General features: G+C 41.6%; 1 protein-coding gene across 5 annotated transcripts in view; it reads left to right on the top strand.

The window, feature by feature from the left end:
* LOC132391440 (sestrin-3-like) overlaps nucleotides 1-15257 on the top strand; it is a 120478-nt gene that overhangs the window by 73043 nt on the left and 32178 nt on the right. For all 5 annotated transcript variants that reach the window (XM_059964639.1, XM_059964638.1, XM_059964641.1 and 2 more), the window contains 2 exons: nucleotides 799-1035; nucleotides 6299-6446. In XM_059964639.1, the coding sequence (XP_059820622.1) occupies nucleotides 799-1035; nucleotides 6299-6446 (385 nt within the window). The remainder of the gene's footprint in view (nucleotides 1-798; nucleotides 1036-6298; nucleotides 6447-15257) is intronic.

The raw sequence follows: 15257 nt of genomic DNA, 5'->3' as shown, positions 1-15257 counted from the left end.
TTCAATGTGATTGAAAAATTTAAAAAGTGGAAATGTTTTGTAGATCCAGCAGCATCTGTGGAGAAAGAAGCAGTGAACATTTCAGGTTAACCTTGCAAATCGGAATTCTGTTGGTCATTAACGCGCTGAGTATTTCCTTTAGTCCCAGTTGAAGGAAGGTCAGTGAGCCCCTGGTGGGCAAGGGAAACAAACACTTCAAAAATAACTTCAAAACCATCCTGAAGAAATTCAACATTACCTCTAAGAACTGGGAAGACAAAGTACCTGATGCACTTGGAGGAAATCTGTTCAAGAGGGAGCTGTGCCTAATGAGAACGACCTCCGATCTGCCTCAGAGAACTAACTGCAGCTGCAAAAGGAGATCCTGAACAACCAAAAGAACTAACCACAGCCACCACTTCCTCCTGCAAACACTGCACCGGACATGGACCGCACTCTGTAGCCCAACAATAGACAAACCCTTAGAACCTCATACTTGAGTAATTACACCAAATAGTTTCCATCACACTGCTTTTTACTCTGTACTTCCAGTATCTTCAGTACTTTACAATTTTTATGTCTGTAAATTATCAGAATCTCTAATAATATTTCAGTAGAGGAACTGCTTTTTGACATTGAAACATTTCACTTTATTGACTTTGTACTTTTAATTGCACACCGTTATTATTTCCTGAAATTATTTAAAAGTTTATCACCAGTAGCTCTGCAGCATGATCTTTGTGAAGAAGGTAGGTGCGTTATTAAGAGCTTTGGTACACAAGAAATAGAAATAATTGTATTTCTTTTCTTTATTTTCAGAAATTGCTCAAAACGGGGGAGAGCAGTTGGTCTCTGGCTGAGCTGGTGCATGCCATGGTGCTGTTAGCACATTACCATGCCTTGGCGAGTTTCGTCTTTGGAAGTGGCATTAATCCAGATACTGATCAAGACACCAGCCACAGCTTCAGAGCACCAGTCGACAGCAACTTCTGTGTGTGCAGTAGCACCAACAAGAGCCAGGGGGAAGATGCCATATTTGCGCTCAACAGTCCTGGGGTTAGTGCAGGGAAATAAAGATCCTAATTCATCATCAAACAAATTATTTTCCCACTCTAGGATAGTGTTAAGTATTATAAAGCTGGTGATGTAGTGTTTTTGGAATGTATGATTTATAGGTTTGACAGTTATTTAACTTTGTAGGTTAATTTTCATGGTAGATTTAAGTGTTTGGTTGCCTCACTTAAAAGCTACTTAGATCCCATGAGGCATTTACTATTTGATCTTTTTTTCACCATCTTCAGTTTCTTTCTCACATATTTACTGTAGGCCAGAGATAAACTATTACTAATTAAGTTTTGGTTGGATTTCCAGCATCCGCAGATTTGCTCTTGTTCCTAATGGAAATCACTCTATTCTGAGACTGTGCCTTGTGGCCCTAGAGTTGTCCACAGTAGGAAACCATCCTCTCCACGTTCACTCTCTCTAGGCCTTTCAATATTCAATAGGTTTCAATGAGATCCCCCCCATTCTTTTAAACTCCCAACGAGTACAGGCCCAGAGCCATCAAATGTGCCTCATATATTAACCCTTTCCTTCTAAGAATAATTTTCATGAAACTTCTCTGGACCATCTCCAATGCCGGCACATCCCTTTTATAGATAAGTGGACCAAAACTGCTCACAATACTCCAAGTGCAATTTAAAGACTCAGCATCATATCCCTGTTCTTGTATTCTAGTCCTCTTGAAATGAATACTAACGTCACATTTTCCTTCCTCACCACAGACTCAACCTACAAGTTAACCTTTACGGAATCCTGCACAATGACGCCCAAGTCCCGTTGCACCTCTGATTTTTAATTTTCTCCCCATTATAAAATAGTCTACACCTTTATCCCTTCTACCAAAGTGCATGACCGTACACTTCCCTGAACTATATTTTCATCTGCATCTTCTTTGCCCATTCTCCAAATCTATCCAAGTTCTTCTGCAGACTCCCTGCTTCCTCGACACTATCTGCCCCTCCACCTATCTTTGTGTCTTCTGCAAACTTGGCCACAAGCTCATGAATTCCGTCATCCAAATTGCTGACATATAACGTGAGAAGAAACGGTCCCAATACTGACCCCTGCGGAACACCACTTTGTCACCAGCAGCCAATCAGAACAGACCCCCTTTATTCCCACTTTGTCTCCGGCCAATTAGCCAATGCTCCATCCATGCCAGTATCTTTTCTGTTATACCATGAGCTTTTATATTGTTAAGCCACCTCATGTTCAGCACCTTTTCAAAGGCCTTCTGAAAATCCAAGCAAACAACATTCACTGACTGTTTATCCTGTCTGTTATTTCCTTAAAGAATTCCAACAGGTTTGTCAGGCAGGATTTCCCCGTAAGGAAACCATGCTGACTTTGGCCTATTTTTTCATGTGCCTTCAAGTACCCTGAAACCTCATCCTTTGTAATGGATTCCAACATCTTCCCAATCACTGAGGTCAGGCTAACAGGCCTATAATTTCCTTTCTTCTGCCTGCCTCCCTCCCCTCTTGAAGAGTGGAGTGATATTTGTAATTTTCCAATCATCAGGAACCAATCCAGAATCTAAGGATTCTTGAAAGATCATTACTAATGGCTCAACAATATCTTCAGTTACCTCTGTCGGAATCGTGGGATGTCGTCCATCTGGCCCAGGTGACTGATGTACCTTCAGACCTTCCAGCTTCCCCAGCACATTCTCTTAGTTGAATTCTCTTTCTGTCCCCAACAGTCAGAAATTTCCAGCATTTCTTGAATACTGCTGATGTCTTCCACAGTGAAGATGAACACAAAATACTTAAATTTGTCTGCCATTTCTTTGTTTCCCAAAACTAGCTCTCCAATATCATTTTCCAGTGATCCAGTATCCAATCTTGCCTCTCTTTACTCCTTGTGTATCTGAAAAACCTTTGACATCTTCTTTAATATTTTTGCTAACTTACCATCATAATTAGTTCTTTTTCCCCTCCTTATTGCTTTTTCGTTGTCTTCTGTTGGTCTTAAAATGCTAGTTCTTCATTTTTAGGATGTATCTATTCTGCACCTTCCAAATAGTCCCCAGAAACACCAACCAATGGTGTTCTGCTGTCATCCCTGCTAGGGCCCTCTTCCAAATAACTTCGGCCAGCTCCTCTCTCTTGCCTCTAATTTGCTTTACTCCACTGCAACTCTGATACATCTAACTTTATCTTCTGCCTCTCAAACTGCAGGGTGAATTCTATCATATTGTGATCACTGCCTCCTAATGATTCCTCTACCCTCAGCTTCCTAATCAAATCAGGGTGATTACACAACACCCAATCCAGAATTACCACATGCTGCTCTGTAACGCCACCTCGCAGGCATCCTGCAACTTCCCTCTCTTGGGATCCGGTGCCAGTCTGATTTTCCTAATCTATCTGTATATTGAAATCCCCCATGACTATCATAACATTATCCTCCTTGTATTTTCTGTTGAAATTTATATCCCACATACTGGTCACTGTTCATGGGCCTGTATATAACTCCCAACTGGGTCTTTTTACCCCTGCAGTTTTTTAACTCTCCCCACTAGGATTCTACATCTTCTGATCTTATGTCTTCTGTTTCTTAAGATCTGATTTTTTTACCAACAGAGCCACCCCACCCCCTTTGCCTACTTGCCTGTCCTTTCGATACAATGTGTATCTTTAGACATTAGGCTCTGAACTATGGTTTTCTTTCAGCCAAGCCTCAGTGATGCCCACGGCACCCTATCTGCCATTCTCTAGCTGTGCTACAAGAGCATCTATTCTATTCCAAATACTGAGTACATTCAAATATAATATCCTTAGTCCTGTATTCATCACCCTTTTTGATTTTAAGTAGAGGCATTGTGCTAACTCTCTTCTGTCAAATAGTGAGTAAAATAAAAAGTTAGAGATTGAAATTGGGCACAACCATAAGCAACTGTGACAGAAGAGGAAGTTGCATTCACTTAGGGTCGATCTAAACCAATATCAAGGCATGAGTCACGTAGAACTTGTAGTGCGTGCTGCCTTATTTTTGTGTGATTGGAATTGAATAGTTGGTCCCATTTGTCCTAGTGCAGGGAAAGTAAAGATAATGAGTCATGAATTCTTTACCAAAGTGAAGGTGAAATTGAAAAATTGGTCTTGCTTGTCTTGGGGTAGAAAAGGCCAAGATGAATTTCAGGAATCATGAATTATTTTCTAAGGCAAATATGAAATCTGTTTTCCCTGATTGAATCGTTAATAAATCACCATCTTAAATTTGGATTTGAGGATAGAATTAAGAAGTTTCCAGGAGAAGTCATGTGCGGTTGGAATCCTTCTTACAAAAAGTTGTTATAACAGTTAATTTTTAGCTGTCCTAAGAACATTGGGTCTATAGGAACAAAAATAGGCCACTTGGCCCCTTGAGAGTGCTATGCCCTTCAATACGTTCATGGCTGATCACCTCTGCCCACCTGTCCACTGTTAGGTTTTGTAACTTCAAAACATTAAACTGATTTAAAGGAAGACACTGGAGTCGGGGAATACAGGTCACACTTACTTTTAAGTGTGGCGTGCATGTATCACTTGGTAGCGTGATGACGTATGCAACTCGCATATTTATAAATATAACCCGTAATTAATGTTTAGACAAACATGAATTCTTAATCAAACAATGTATGCACAAGATTTCCAAAATATTAAATACACAACACCCACCCCCATTTCCACTTCCTGCCGTTTTCCCCTCTAACTAATCTTTGCACTCTTGTTTTCACACCAGTCTCCACCCCCTCCTCTGATCAATCCCTTCCTGCTGCAGGCTGTTGAAGAGCATGCAATTTGAACAGAGATCAAGGTGCAAAGCCAGGATTTCCAAATATACATGGACTGTTATTTGTGTTTAAAATATAGGTACTTCAAGATGTTGCCCAAAACAGCTACAAGCCCCATGCAGCACTGTGCACAAGCTAAAAGGATTTCTAGATCCACGTTTTGAATTGTGAGATGTGATCGCACTCTGTCCTCCTCGTAACAGCGGACAAACAGTCCATTGTTTAGATTCTGGACGAGAGGGAGCCAAGAGATTATCCTGATGCTGAAGTGTAGATCCCTTTTCCCAAATTGAGCCACCACTTCTGGGCAAACTGCACTCGGCAACTGCAGCATTTGATTTTAAGTGATGGAAACCATAGGCTAGTGGAAATAGGTGTATACAATATTATAAAGGATAGAGATGTGTTGGCGCGTGGCCTAGTGGGCAAGGCATCAGACTAGTAACCTGAAGGTCACTGGTTCGAGCCTCAGTTGAGGCAGCGTGTTTGTGTCCTTGAGCAAGGCACCCAGTGCCAAGCTGCATGGGTCCTAGTGCCCTTCCCTTGGACAACATCAGTGGCGTGGAGAGGGGAAGGCCTGAAGCTTGGGCAACTGCCGGTCTCCCATACAACCCTGCCCAGGCCTGCGTCCTGGAAACTCCAGGCGCAGATCCATGGTCTCTCAAGACCGAAGGATGCCACCATTATAGAGATGGTAAGGTGTGATTTATACAAAATTATGAGGGGCATTGTTAGGGTAAATGCAAGCAGGCTTTTTCTACTGCGGGTTGGTGAGACTAAAACTGGAGGTTAAGGGTGAAAGGTGGAAAGTTTAAGGGGAGGATGGGGGAGCTTCTTCACGCAGACGGTAGTGAGAGTGCAGCGAGCTGCCAGTCCAAGTGGTACATGAAGCTCAATTTCAGTGTTTAAGAGAAGTTTGGATAGGTACATAAATCATATAGAGTATGGAGGGCTGTGGTGCCAGTGCGGGTTACTAGGAGTAGGCAGTTTAAATGGTTCAGCATGGACTAGATGGGCTGAAGTGCCTGTTTCTGTGCCGTACTTTTCTATGACTGATGCATTCATTAGTCATCTTATGAACATAGATGGCTGTTCAATTTCAAGGACAGTTGCCAAAAGGGACAAAATCCAACCCTATATGCTTATTTTCCATCTCAATCTGAAACTGAAAAGAAGACAAAATAGTAAGGATTAGAAAGATGCATGTAAATCATGACAGAAAAAGAAAGCTGAACTCTTTCGTAAAGCAAAGCTTGTGATCTGAATATGATCTCTTGGGATGTAGTGATTTTCACAATATATTTCCACATCTCCTTGGCCATGATTATGCTTTATGATGGTCTGCTTCGGGGCAATATTCTCCATTGTGCACTCTTCCTTTAGCGCTGTATGCAGGAGAGCCTGTAAGAACTGAGTGTGAGTGTGTGTGTGTGTGCGCGCTCTTTTACACTAACATATGATCAATTTATGGTTCTGTAGACTTCTGACTCAGTCAGTGAATTGGAGGCTCTGATGGAGAGGATGAAGAGACTCCAGGAGGAGAATGAAGAGGAAGAGGCGTCACAGGAGGAGATGGCAACACGTTTTGAAAAAGAGAAAAAAGAGAGTCTTTTGGTAGTCACTGGAGGTAATTCAAACCTAACTTCCAACCTCATATTAATCTTCAAATTCTACAGTTCTGCATCAAATCTTGCCACTGCTGATAAAAACTATATGCAACCGAGTTATCATGAAGCAGGAAAGGAGATATTCAGGCTCAGGTGACAGTTAGCAAACTCCATTCGTTTTGCTTGTTTACCATCAGCTTGCAAGTTTTTTTTTTCCTTTTCAGGTACAAATCCGATTCCCTATTTGAAAAGTTTGCATCTGCTTCCCCTGCTCAGCAGTGGATTCCATATCAGGAGAACTTGCTGGTCTCATTAACAAAGGGACACTTTGACTTTGATTATTTGGCTTCCTGGTTACTGACCTCCGCAAGGAAACAGCTGTCAAAATCTAAGTAAATGATTAGAAGGGAGATAAAACAATAGATGACATTTATTTAGTAAGGCAGAAATCATGTAACAATGTAAACAAAATACTGACAGTTGGGTGGCTTTAATTAGTGAATAATGGAGTACTCGGTTCCACTCAGCTCCTCAGTTAATGAAGCTAGGCCTGGACAACATTCAGGATGGACGAACGAGTTGAAAGGAACTCGTGTCGTAAGAGCACTAGTAAAATGCCATCAGAAGACATGGTCCTCGTGAAGTGAGGACAATATTTCATGAACTAGTGACTTTTAAAGACAAAATGTTATTAATCCCCCTTCAACATGCTGGAGGTCACCATTGACCAATCACACATACACCACAGTTATAAAAACCAAGACCTGAAACCCCACACAGCTTTTCTTTCCACCACAAGATGTATTAGGGGTGTGTTAAGACAATAGACGATAGACAGGTGCAGGAGTAAGCCATTCGGCCCTCCTAGCCAGCACCGCCATTCACTGTGATCACGGCTGATCATACACAATCAGTACCCCCGTTCCTGCCCTCTCCCCATATCCCTTGAAACGTTGGAACGTGCTTCATTTATGCAAGTGAGTGCTTCTCTAATACTTAAATGGTTATATTGCAGGTTGGTGGGACTAGGTGAGAGTAAGTGTTCGACACAGACTAGAAGGGCCAAGATGGCCTGGTTCCGTGCTATAATTGTTATATGGTCACTTAAATTTCAAAGCAAGTCTCATTCCACCTATCACCTTTGACAATTTCCAACCTCTGCCAGTGGCGTGCTCAAGCTGCAGTGCCGCACTGTAGCAGCTTCAACAATATCTCCAAAACCTGTCGCCTCCACTGGTTAGCATCAGTGCAGGATATCAGATTACCAATATCTACCAATTCTGCTCCAAATTGCATACCTCCTCACGCTGATTAAGTCACCATACTTATTGGTCCTTTTAAACCCTGGATGTCTTTGTCTATCAGAAATGCAGCAGTTTTTATCAGAGTTTGAGCAGTTCAAGAAGGTGGCCCATTACCTGGGCCTCCAGGATACTGAAGATAGATATTTAATGTTGATCTTACCATCAACTCTCATTTACCTTGAGGAGCATTTTTTTAAAAAGCACATTTGTGTTAGTAAAATGATCTTTCTCAATTGACAATCTATAGAATTAAGCCAGTTATCACCATTCTGTAAATTATTGGGGAACAGCATAAAAAGGCATTTGTATATTAATTTCAAAACACTGCTTTAAATTGTCATGTTGTTTTAGATTCACCTAACCTCTATATCAGCTTGCAATGGAACACTGTCGTCATTTAGTGACAAAATACACACGGTGTTTGTTCTTAACTCGCTTAAAACCTTGCCACGTACTTTATTAAATGGTGAATAGGTTATGAACTTCCACACTTTGAATTAAATATAAAACTGTTGCCTTTCACTGATTAGACTTTATTCAGTGAATTGCTGAGCCAAATTGATCACGATGTACCAAGGTTTGATCAGCAATTGACTTCAGAACACCTGACCTCCGATGCAGAGGTCAGAAAACTGTCAACTATTGGAACTGTATGTCCCTGTAGGTCTGTCTATGGCATTGCTGCAGTATTGTGGTTTATATCCTAACAGACTTAAGCTGATTAAATTCCAAGAGCCTTAAGTGTATCCCAGGCTATTTTAGGAGGGACAAGGGATGAGATTGCTGGGCCTCTGACAGAAATTTTCAAATCTTCTTCCTTGGCCACAGGCAAAGTGCCAGATGACTGAAGTTCAGTAGTTGAGGTAGTTTTTATTCAAGAGGACAGCTAGGTAATTACAGGCCAGTAAATCTAATGTCAGTGATAGTAAACTACTTTGAAAGAAGAATGCAAGGAACAGGATTAATCTGTACTCAGAAAGATGGGCGTTATACAAGGATCAAAAGCATGGTTTAATTAAGGAAGATACTGCACAATGAATTTGATTGGATTTTCAAAGAGGTCGCCAAGTGTGTGGATGTGAGAAGTATAGTTGATGTATGGTCATCATTCATGGATTTAAATAAGGCCTTTGTCACTTGGGAGATAGGAGATTGGCCTCGAGATGAGGGCCTGTGGGATCCAGGACAATTAAGTAAATTGGATCTAAAATTGACTTGGTGATGGGAGGTAGAGGATGACGGTGGAGGGTTGATCTGCAGTTTAAAACTTGCTGTTGATGATCAGGGATGTGCTGTTTCTTGTACGAGTCATTAATCTGGAGAAAGAGCAGGAAGTGTAATCAGTAAGATCACCTGAGGAGACAAACTGATGGTGCTTTTTCTAGGGAGGAGGGTGTTCTTTGGCTAAAGAATAATTATTGATGAGTTGGTAAGGTGGTGAAAGCAATGTCAAATGAGACAATATGCTCAGGATTACTGAGGAACCCCACAATGCTGGTTTGTGTGCTTAGGGATCCTAGTGCAGATGATGTTGCTTGGGGGTAGGGAAGTGGTAGTGCAAGACTATAAAACATTAGTTTGCCCACTGTTGTTTTCTGATCGCCAGGGTTGAGGAAGAATGTGTTTATGCTGGGTACTCATCTGGGTCATTGCCTGGGATGGAGAATTTTGCTTATGACGTTAACCTGACTAGACAGAGTGAATGGTCCTTGGAGCAGGCAAGGCTAAGGGGATTGAAGTGTACACAATGATGAGAGGCATAGATGGGGTAGTTACTGGGAAGCATCTCCCCTTAGCAAGTGTATCTATAACCAGAGGGCAAATGTTTAAGTCAAGAGATGAGATTTAGAGGTGATTTTAAGAATAGATGGTTGAAATCTGGAAAACATTGCCTAAGGGAGTGGTGGAGTCAGGTGCTTTATAAGGATGATTTACAATGTCCTTGGATAAACATTTGAAAAAGCTCTTGCATGGAATGCTACAGGCTAGTTGCTGGAAATGGGATTAGTACAGATAAGTATTTGATGGCAGGCACAGATACCATGGCCATAGGGCTAGTTTTCTCAGCGTATAACTAAACTTTTATAGTTGAGTAGCATTCTCATGTGAGAAGGATCCTAACATCCTTGTGCATGTTTCCTCTTTCCCCGTCTAACTCCTAAGAGAAGATCTAATGCCATATGATTTTGAAGAACATGGCAATCATTTCCTTTGTTACTTTTAAGTAACATAAGTAACATATTTAATATGTTATTTAAGTAACGTATTTCCATTTGTTACTTCCAAGGCTTTTAGCAGTGTCATTACTTACTTTTTTCTAAGGTGTAGCAATATTTTTAATTGCTCTTATACTCCTTGCAAGACCATAAAATGGGAGTAAAACTGATGCAAAATGATCTCCTTCTGAAATATCTCGTATACTTGCAGATTTGGAAGGTATCTCTCTCATGGCAGTTAAAACATACTCTGAACAAGATCCTAATTGATTGTGTAGAAGAGAGTTGTAGGCTCCATAAAATATATATTGTTCCATAAACTTAGAACTTTTCTTAATACTTGACAGGAGCTTTGTTGAATTGTTTTATTTTTCTGATAATCCATGGAAATTCCAGAATTTTTACCCCATTTAGGAGAAAATAGAGTGCAATCAGACCCCACTTGGAGTACTGTGCTCAGTTCTGGTTGCCTCACAACAGGAAGGATGTGGAAACTATAGAAAGAGTGCAGAGGAGATTTACAAAAATGCTGCCTGCATTGGGGAACATGCCTTATGAGAACAGGTTGAGTGAATGCAACCTTTTCTCCTTGGAGCACCGAAGGATGAGAGGTGACCTGATAGAGGTATATAAGATGATGAGAGACATTGATCATGTGGATAGTCAGAGGCTTTTTCCCAGGGCTGAAATGGCTAGTACAAGAGAGCAGTTTTAAGGTGCTTGGAAGTAGGTACAGAGGAGATCTTGGTAAGTTTTTTTTTAACGCAGAGAGTAGTGAGTGCATGGAATGGGCTGCTGGCAACAGTGGTGGAGGTGGAAGCGATAGGGTCTTTTAAGAGACTCCTGGATGGGCACATGGAGCTTAGAACAATAGAGGGCTATGGGTAACCCTAGGTAATTTCTAAAGTAAGTACAAGTTTGGCACAGCATTGTGGGCGGAAGGGTCTGTATTTTGCTGTGGGTTTTCTATGTTTCTTTAATTGCATGAAGTATGCCCAACTGGAATGGTACCTTCTGAACTCAAACAAAAAGTAGCTTTTATAGTGAATACATGAAAAGATTGAATAGCTTTCTCATGAACATCAGATATAGACTGAGATATCCCAGGATAACATATGAAAAGGGTCAGATATGATGTGATTCCCTAAATCACTCATCATATTTACATAAATGATTCACTGTAAGATGGTATATGAGAGACATGATCATGGTATATTTATCTCTCCATTGAGAATAATGAATCCCAGCCATAATGTCAGTCAATAGTATCAGAATACACTTTATAATGTCCAGTAGTTGTCAATTTATTTAAAATCCTCTGGGTGGTTAGTAATTTGCTCATTGTAGTCCAGCTGTGTAGGCATTTGTGCAAGAGGTTACTAACACACTTAACTACAGTGCTTGTTGTCACTGGGCACCACTTCAGCTCGCTTGCAGTGACTAACGCCACTTGTACTAACACCGCTTGTAGTGACTGTTGTATCTCCACTTACTTTTCCCTTCTCTTAGTACTGGTAATTAACAGCGCTTGATAAGGACGTTCCCATCCAGCTCCCAGTGGTTCCTTGTGTGGTTCCTTAATCAGGGTGTGTCCTCCTCCTGTTGGATCACTGCAAATGGCAGAAACTGTTAAGATGCAGACTGGACAGCTTGGGTTAATTTCAAACAATAGTTAACATGATGTCTGCATCGACCTCTCTGAGATCGAGAGTTCCCAACAGGAACATAGGATGTTCTGTTACCACCTCAAATGAGCTTGGTTTAGTTTTCGTGTTTGGGGCTGCTTTGACCATGGGCCTTGCTCATGATGCTCCGTCATTGTTTGATGGACCCATTCATTTGTTTGACTTGTCCTGATGACTCTGAGTGATGTGGACAACAAAAAGACCATTCAGTGTTTATCAGTCAACTGAATTCTGATAAGCATTCTGAGTGAAATGTGTTCCTTCGTCAAAGTCGATGTAACTTGGCGATCCCCATTTAGGAATATAGTCCGTGATCAGAGTCTTTTCTGTGTGTGGCAGTAGCTTTCTATGCTGGAATAGCCTCCACCCTTCTTGAAAACTTGTCTTCTATTACCCTGGACAGTTTGGCAAAGTAATGTAGTTCACTTGTAGATATAAAAATGGACCAGGTTGGGCAGGAGTACTTAATAGTGGTAGCTTTCTTGCTGCTCCAGGACTTGTTCTGCACCTTTCAAATGCCTGTGCTTTGAACTTTGGATTCCACTGCCACTGGGAGAATCAGTTGATCATCTTTTCCATTCTTTGTTTCCTAGGGAGTATATTTGCCATGCCAGATAAGGGAACAATGCAGCTGGAGCTACAAGTCTATGACTAGTGACATATCTCCATTCTCCATCACTGTTTAATTTCCCACCATTCTCCATCCAGAACCACTTTTCCCAGTTAGAGCATCGTGCTTGCATCTCTCAAATATCTGTTATGTTCATCTGTGATACAGATTTCAACTGTGTTTCAGTTATCTGGTTTGTTATGTATTTTCTCTGTGGTATTTGTACTTCTTTTGCCCCTTCCCAAGCTGACCTTTTTGCAATTTAATCTGTAAATGCATTTCCACAGAGTGGCTTTTACATTTTAATACAGCAGCTTCTGATAGCAGTTGTACAACACTCATTAGTTAGTCACAGACTAATTGAAAAGCACAGAAGAGAAACAGACCCTACAGCCCATCTAGTCCATGCTTAGCCATTTAAACTGCCTAGTCCCATTGACCTGCACCCTGACCATAGTCCTGCGTATCCCTGCCATCCATGTACCAATCCAAACCTCTTCTAAACATTTGAAATCGAGCTCACATGCAGCTCATTCCACTCTCTCACGACCCTCTGAGTGGAGAATATACCTCTTGTTTTCCCCTTAAGCTTTTCACTTTTCACCCTTAATCCAACCCCTCGTTGTAGTCCCACCAACCCCAGGGGAACATGGCCTGTTTGCATTTGCTCTATACTCCTCATAATTTTGAATACTTCTATCAATTCTCCTCTCATTCTTCTGTGTTTTTCTATAAGGAATAAAGCCCTGATCTATTTGATCTTTCCTTATAACTCCAGTCCTAGCAACATCCTTGAAAATTTTCTCTACATTCTTTCAACCTTATTTACAACTTTCCTGTAGGTAGTTGACAAAAACTGTATACAGTACTCTAAATTAGGCCTCACCAACATCTTGTACAACTTCAACATAACATCCCACCTCCTGTACTCAATACTTTGATTCAAAGGCCACTGTGCCATGAGCTTCCTTGACAATGCTATGCACCTGTGCCACCACTTTCAAGGAGTTATGGACATGTTCAGTAGGTATATTTAATGTTAGAGAAGTGTAACACAAGCATCCACAAAAACAGAGGAGTGCCCCAAAGAATGAATGATAGTTAAATGTTAGAACCCCAAAGCCCCACCCATTTTTCCCCCCACGCACAAGCAGCAGCAGGCAACGATCCCCCTCCCCCACCAGCAAAAAAGCATTGGCACCCCTAGTAAAGTGTTTCAAGATGTCTTTGTCCTACTGCATTCCTCATTTCATAGAAACATAGAAAATAGGTGCAGGAGTAGGCCATTCAGCCCTTCGAGCCTGCACCGCCATTCAGTATGATCATGGCTGATCATCCAACTCAGAACCCTGTACCTGCTTTCTCTCCATACCCCCTGATCCCTTTAGCCACAAGGGCCATATCTAACTTCCTCTTAAATATAGCCAATGAACCGGCCTCAACTGTTTCCTGTGGCAGAGAATTCCACAGATTCACCACTCTCTGTGTGAAGAAGTTTTTCCTCATCTCAGTCCTAAAAGGCTTCCCCTTTATCCTTAAACTGTGACCCCTCGTTCTGGACTTCCCCAACATCGGAAACAATCTTCCTGTATCTAGCCTGTCCAACCCCTTTAGAATTTTATATGTTTCAATAAGATCCCCCCTCAATCTTCTAAATTCCAGTGAGTATAAGCCTAGTATGAAAGTCCTGCCATCCCAGGAATCAATCTGGTGAACCTTCTCTGTACTCCCTCTATGGCAAGAATGTCTTTCCTCAGATTAGGGGACCAAAATTGCATACAATATTCCAGGTGCGGTCTCACCAAGGCCTTGTACAACTGCAGTAGAACCTCCCTGCTCCTGTACTCAAATCCTCTTGCTACGAATGCCAACATACCATTTGCCTTTTTCACCGCCTGCTGTACCTGCATGCCCACCTTCAATGACTGGTGTACAATGACACCCAGGTCTCATTGCACCTCCCCTTTTCCTAACCAGCCACTGTTCAGATAATAATCTGTTTTCCTGTTCTTGCAACCAAAGTGGATAACCTCACATTTATCCACATCAAATTGCATCTGCCATGAATTTGCCCACTCACCTAACCTATCCAAGTCACCCTGCATCCTCTTAGCGTCCTCCTCACAGCTAACACCGCCGCCCAGCTTCATGTCATCCGCAAACTTGGAGATGCTGCATTTAATTCCCTTGTCTAAATCATTAATATATATTGTAAACAACTGGGGTCCCAGCACTGAGCCTTGCGGTACCCCACTAGTCACTGCCTACCATTCTGAAAAGGTCCCGTTTACTCCCACTCTTTGCTTCCTGTCTGCCAACCAATTCTCTGTCCACATCAATACCATACCCCCAATACTGTGTGCTTTAAGTTTGCACACTAATCTCCTGTGTGGAAACTTGTCAAAATCCTTTTGAAAATCTAAATATACCACATCCACTGGCTCTCCCCTATCCACACTACTAGTTACATCTTCAAAAATTTCTAGAAGATTCGTCAGAAATTATTTTCCTTTCACAAGTCCATGCTGACTTTATCCGATGATTTCACCTCTTTCCAAATGTGCTGTTATCACATCTTTGATAACAGACTTTAGCATTTTCCCCACCACCAATGTCAGACTAACCGGTCTATAATTCCCTGATTTCTCTTTCCCTCCTTTTTTTAAAAAGTGGGTTTACATTAGCCACCCTCCAATCCTCTGGAACTAATCCAGAATCTGAGGAGTTTTGAAAAATTAGCACGAATGCATCCACTATTTCTTGGGCTACTTCCTGAAGCACTCTGGGATACAGACCATCTGGCCCTGGGGATTTACCTGCCTTCAAACCCTTCAATTTACCTAACACCACTTCCCTACTAACATGTATTTCTCTCAGTCCCTCCATCTCACTAGACTCTCGGTCCCTTACTATTTCCAGAAGATTATTTATGTCCTCCTTAGTGAAGACGGAACCAAAGTAGTTATTCAATTGGTCTGCCATGTCCCTGTTCCCTATGATCAATTCACCTGTTTCT

This window comes from Hypanus sabinus, chromosome 3, assembly GCF_030144855.1.
Source record: "Hypanus sabinus isolate sHypSab1 chromosome 3, sHypSab1.hap1, whole genome shotgun sequence".
Classification (NCBI taxonomy): Eukaryota; Metazoa; Chordata; class Chondrichthyes; order Myliobatiformes; family Dasyatidae; genus Hypanus; species Hypanus sabinus.
This window is presented reverse-complemented; position numbering and strand designations above follow the sequence as displayed.